General features: G+C 60.2%; 2 protein-coding genes across 2 annotated transcripts in view; both read right to left on the reverse strand.

The window, feature by feature from the left end:
- Nucleotides 1-270, reverse strand: part of ANPEP (alanyl aminopeptidase, membrane) — an 8284-nt gene extending 8014 nt beyond the window's left edge. The window contains exon 1 of the mRNA XM_005424311.2: nt 168-270. The gene's annotated coding sequence lies outside the window, so the exon portion shown is untranslated. The remainder of the gene's footprint in view (nt 1-167) is intronic.
- Nucleotides 271-599: 329 nt separating this feature from the next.
- LOC102036938 (adaptor related protein complex 3 subunit sigma 2) overlaps nt 600-5738 on the reverse strand; it is a 7791-nt gene continuing 2652 nt past the window's right edge. Inside the window, exons 2-5 of the mRNA XM_031059674.1 lie at nt 5595-5734; nt 4556-4627; nt 1632-1739; nt 600-1329 (exon numbers count right to left, since the gene is read on the reverse strand). Coding sequence (XP_030915534.1) covers nt 1201-1329; nt 1632-1739; nt 4556-4627; nt 5595-5734 — 449 coding nt within the window. The 3' untranslated portion in view covers nt 600-1200. The remainder of the gene's footprint in view (nt 1330-1631; nt 1740-4555; nt 4628-5594; nt 5735-5738) is intronic.

The raw sequence follows: 5738 nt of genomic DNA on the forward strand, positions 1-5738 counted from the left end.
ATGCTGTGGCACTGCCCACGGCAGCCCAGCCCGCAGCCCGGCCTGGCGTGGAGCACCTCGCCAACTCCCTGGCCATGAGGTGAGCCGGAGCGTTCCCCTCCGACTGTCCCTGTCCGGCCAGACTCCGCGCCCCAGTCCCAGGACACGGCCCCGGCACGATGGCTCACCTGCACCCTTCGCCGGCACTTACGAGAGGACAAGGAGGAATAGGAGGAAGCGGAGGAAGAGGAGAGCCAGCGGAGAAGAGGACACAGCAGGTTGCCCAGCTCCTTGACCTCCAGGAGTGCTTATGTGGCTAGTGGCCAGCTGGGGAAGGGTTAAGCTGTAGGGAGGGGAAATTCCTTCCCGGCAGAGTCACGGTTTCCCTGCCAGGGGAAGTGGAGGCAGAACCCGGAGCACAGCTGGGGAGCAGAGGAAGGGCCCCCGGCCAGCCCCAGGGGCTGGTGGCCAGATGGAGCCGCGGCGGAGCCAGGGGCGTGGGGTATGTGGCTGACAGAGCCCATCGGGGTCACTGTGACCCCCAGGACAAGCCCTGCTCCTCCCCGGCCTCAGAGCACCCCAGCCCCACAGGTCCCACACACCCACAGCAGACACAGACACGGGTTCAGGGACAATTTATTGGGACACAGGGACACACTCCAGCAGCCCCAGCCTGGCCTGACCCTGCAAGCCCCCCAGGTCACTCAGCTCCCGTCCCTCTTGCTGCCACATCCCTGCTCCAGCATGTCCCCCTCACACTGTCCCCAGGGCACACAGCAGCTCCCATGAGTGACCCCCACCCAGCTGGGGCCCATCATAGAGAGCAGGACCAGGGCAGGGGACAGCCATGGCTGGGAGGATGGAGGGGACAACCTGCAGCTCCTGACAGAGCCGTCACTACAGGCACACTTTCACCTCTGGGAATCCCAAGAATCCCAGGAGAGGCAGGAGCCAACTCTTCCCCACAGTGAGGAGAGGCTCTGCATGTCCGCAGGGAGGGAGGGGAAGGAAGAGCAGCCTCCTTGTTGGGGAACCAGGGAGCAGAACTGAGCCCAGCTCCAGAGGAAGGGAGCCCCCCACCTCGTTCTCTGAGCCCCCCACCCGTTCTCTGAGCCCTGTCGCCCTCGGCCACCATCAGCCCTGTGTGCCACGTGGGCAGAGCCCCGGGAGGAGCCGGGGACCCCAGTTCTGCTCAGCAGGCAGCCCCCCAGCACGGGCTGCTCACATGAACTGTGACAGGTTGGGCACTTTGATGTTGATGTCCCCGATGTTGATGTTGCGGGGGATCTCGGGCAGGTTGATGTTCTTCACGGCCGACACAGCACGGGAAGGAGCAGCTGAGAGGCCTCCCTGGGGACAGAGGGACCGTGACCACTGGCCCCACCCCACAGCCCCTCCACAGCCTCCTCATGAGAAAGCTTCAATGGCCCGGGGTCATTATCCTCGACAAAGGAGCCACTTCCACGGGCAGCTCCCTGCACTCTTGACCAGCACCACTGGGCAGGGTGTCCCCAGCCCCATGCGAGGGCTCAGGCAGGCAGACACTGGGAGTACCCTGGATACCCCCCACGCCCACCCGTCCCCATGGGGGACCCCCTCGCAGCCCAGGGTCTGTCAGCTCCCAGGGGCAGAGCCACAGCATCACTGCTCACCTCTGCCTTCTCCAGCTTGCCCTGGGCCTCCACCTGCGCCACGATCTCGTTCATGTTGGTCTCCAGCACCATCCCACCGATCACCATCTCCTGCAGGATGTGGTGGACCTGCCAGGGAGGGAGGCAAGGAACAGAAGGCTGAGGGCCCGCACCTGGGAGTATGTCAGGGGCCAGCATCTCCCCAAAGGACACAAATCTACCCCTGCCCCCTTCTGAGCTGGCTGGAGAACAAAACGGTGGCCAAGGGGAGCCCCAAAGCTCCACTTTCCACCTGCACCCCACTGGAGATGACACCCACCCACCGGGCCCCTGCAGCAGCCAGATGCAACTGGTTCCAGTGGCACAGCCTAGACACATGGCTGGGCCCTCCGCGGCCGGGTTACAGCAGGACTCCCCAGAAGCTCCTTCTCCTCAGAAAGCCAGGCCAGAGCCTGGCCTCTCCACTGTCTCTGAGGAAGGTCAGGACTGTGACATGGGCACAGAAAAAGCACACAACTGCCAAGGGAGTCTGCTCCTTTCCTGGCATCCCTCGAGTTCAAGGATGAACAGCCAGGCAAGGCCAGTGCAATCACACAGCCAGAACAGGGAAAGGAACATTGCTGAGTTGCAACCCCAGAAACTGCAATCAGCCCCGAGGTGGCAGCCAGGCTGTGCTGGTGGCTACCACCCCCTTCAGCTCCTGCTCCTGGCTCTGCTCAGCGTTGCCTGCACAGTCAGCAGTTCCCAATGAGCCTCCAGCACAGATAATGGATTTATGGGTCCCAGATACTTCCGTGAAAGAGGCTACACAGGAGCACGGTTGGGTTATGAGATTGTTTTATGGTTTCACAGAGCCAGGCTACACTTGTGACACCTTGTGACCATCAGGACAGTGCTGGGGAGAATAAAGAACACGAGAGAAGGTGCAATCCCAGCAATTGCTGAGGGGCAATCCCAGCTCTGTGAGGTGACCCAGCCCAGGCTCCCCACAGCTCCTGTCCCAGTCCCACAGTGCCTGCAGCAGCAGCAGGTGTGCGGGATCAGCAGGGCACAGGGTGAGCCCCAGGCGGCTCTGGAACCCCCATCCCACAGCCCAGTCCCTGTGCATGCTGAAGCAGCTGGAGCAAGTGGCTCCCACAGCCTGAAAGGATATGGGATCATCGGGAAACGTTCCTTCAAGATCTGGCTTCAGCCCAAGCTGGCTCCAAACCAGCAGGGCAGAAATCTTGAGCAAGTTTTGTTTTCCAAGCCAAAGCACAGCACTTCCTGAGCAATCTGTGTTCCCTCTGGGACTCTGCAGCTGCTGAGTGCAGCTCACACTCCCCTCCGAGGTGGAAAGCAGGGCTGAGAGCTGAGCACAGCCCACCCTGAGCCCCCCTTGGACAGGGCATCCCTGCAGCTCTGAGGCTGGGGCTCCCAGCGCCGACAGCTACAAGCACTGGTGTCACTGGTGCCTGACCAATGCCCCCCTCCATCACCCCAGGCCTGCCACAGCTCTGGTCCCATGGCCCTGTGCTGCAGGCAGTGCAAGGTGGAACTTTAGGCAAAAAGAAAAATTACAGAATGCAGCCAAAGCTGCACCTGAAGCCCTGCCCAGGGAGACATTCACAGCCCTGGCTGGGGAAACACTCATGGCCCTGCCTGGGCATCCCAGGGGGAAAACCCGGGCCCAGCAGGACACACCAGCACACTCCCAGCACCCCAAACGCTGTCCCTCTGCAACCCAGCTCCAGGAAGCACAGGAACGTGAGTATATCTGAGAAATAAACATGTGCCAAATATAGAAAGAGACCGGAGGATGAACTGATAATGGCCAAGAGTTGAGTCAAAGCTGGGAAGCAGCAGGAGCATGGGATGGGAAGGGCTGGGAGAGCCTTGGTGACCGAGCTGGGGTCTGCACTACCAGAAACTCTCCTGAGAATGTTCTTGCAGGCAGGAGACGTCAGAGGAAGGGTGACCCCACTGCTGCTGGCCAAGGTGTGATGTGGCCTGCCCGCGGGCTGCGGGCTGGCCGTGGGGCTCAGTGTTTTACATGCACAGCTCACGTAAAGCTGAGAGTAAGGCTGAGTGAAAAACTGCTGGCTCCTGCCCCTCCCACAGACTCAGCACCCAGAGCATATCCTCCCCCAGCTGTGGGCAGAGGTGACCTGGGCAGCTGCCAACACTTTTCCCACAGCTGCTCGGCCCTCCTCCCTCCTTTGATAAACACTTAGGGCAAACAGCGAAACCAAAGCCTGACCTCAGCAGCTGGCAACATAGAGATACCCGGGACCTGCTCACTCCCCCGCCCTGCCAGCTCCCCTGTTGGAATCACCAATGGAGAGGGAGCATTTTACTTTTTTTTTCCCCAGTGCTCTTTTTTGTTGATATGTTTTTGTCTCCAGCAAAGCAAGAAAATCTTGATCAACAGCAATGCAAGCCCAGCGCCCTCAGCCAAGCCTCCCCCCGCTCCAAGCCTATTCCTGGCTACCTATCCCCAGCCATCTTCAGCCTTGTGACCCAGGACATGATCTAAGAGGACGCTTCCTGCCCAGGATCTCCATCCAGCTCAAGAGGAAGAATTACAGGCTGTGGCTCAAACCAAAGTTTACCCAGCACTTTGAATTCCAAACACTCCCATTGTTCCTTCCCTTTCTTTCCCGGCAGCTGTAGTACAACGTTAACTCCCACGAGGTGTCACGGCCTGGAGCAGAGGCAGAACGCCCCAGTGCCAGGCCAGAGGCTGCCCAGCTGCAGCGGAGCTGGCTGTGCAGCACAGATCCACACTGACCACCCGGGCTGTCCTGGGGAGGTCACAATGTGAGTGCCTTTTAGAGAACACAGGCTGAAAGGTTGCCATACAGGACCTCAGTCCCCCCAAAGTGACCCCTGCCATCCCCACACTCTCCTGGCCAGCCCCAGCCCAGGAAATGCAGCTCCGGAGCAGCCCCGAGCCCAGCACCCACCTTGTCCATGTGGAAGATGAGGTCCAGCTCACAGACGTTCTCAAAGCACTTGTCCAGCGTCTCCACAAACACCTGGGACAGACGGAGACCAGGCAAGATGGTCACACCAACCCCATGGAACGCTCCAGGCACGGGACACAGGGACTGGAAAGCTGGAGAAGGACCTAGGCATGCTGGTGGCTGTGGCTGAACATGAGCCCAGGTGTGTCCAGGTGAGCGAGAGGCCACTGGCACTTGGCTTGTGTCAACCCCAGCATGGACACAGGCCCAGGGCAGTGCCTGTCCCCTGAGCTGGCACTGCTGGGGCACCTCCAGCTCTGGGCCCCACCTGCCAGGAGAGACCTGGAGGGGCTGGAGCGTGTCCAGAGCAGGGAACGGAGCTGGGAAGGGGCTGGAGCCCCAGGAGAGGCTGAGGGAGCTGGGAAAAGGCTCAGCCTGGAGAAAAGGAGGCTCAGGGGCACCTTCTTCCCATATCCTGGTGTTTAAAGGGTGGCTACAAAGCTGGAAACTCCTGTCATGCAAGGAGGCACATGGAAAGACACAGAACGATGGGTACAAGTTCCTCTTGGGAGACTCCAATAAGGTTCAAGAGGAAAATTTTTTCCAAAGAAACAGCCGGTGAATAATCTCCATGAGGAAGTGAGGGATTCCCCAACACTGGGTATTTTTCACATGCCAGGGTGTTGGGAATTGTCTAGGCCATGCTTTGGCAAGAAAGGCTGGACCAGACAATCCCTGAGGTCCCTTCCAACCTGGGATTCCAGAATCCTAGCATTAACGCTTGGACTTGGTGCTCCCAAGGGAGTTTTCCACCCTGAATGATTCTGTGTGTCTATTTTTAAAGACATCCCTTCAGACTGCCTTCCCTGCTGCTCCCAGGTGAAGAAGCCATGTAGAAGCTCAGGGCATACGTGCAGCCCCCCTCCCCACGCCCGCCCCGAGGGCTTCTCAGGCCTTTCAGAAGGGCTGGCACAGGGCTGGCACGGCCACGAAACGGCCCTGAGTGGTGCCAGGGCAGCTGGGCGCTGCGGGGACGCACCTGGATGAGGTCCAGGATGCCCAGCTCGCTCTCGGAGGAGTCCACGCAGAACACGAAGTACAGCGTGGCGTAGTGGCGGTAGATCAGCTTGTAGTCGGAGCCGCCGAACAGGCTGTGGGGACACGGGCACGGCTGAGGGGCTCG

This window comes from Geospiza fortis, unplaced genomic scaffold (genome assembly GCF_000277835.1).
Source record: "Geospiza fortis unplaced genomic scaffold, GeoFor_1.0 scaffold2, whole genome shotgun sequence".
Lineage (NCBI taxonomy): Eukaryota > Metazoa > Chordata > Aves > Passeriformes > Thraupidae > Geospiza > Geospiza fortis.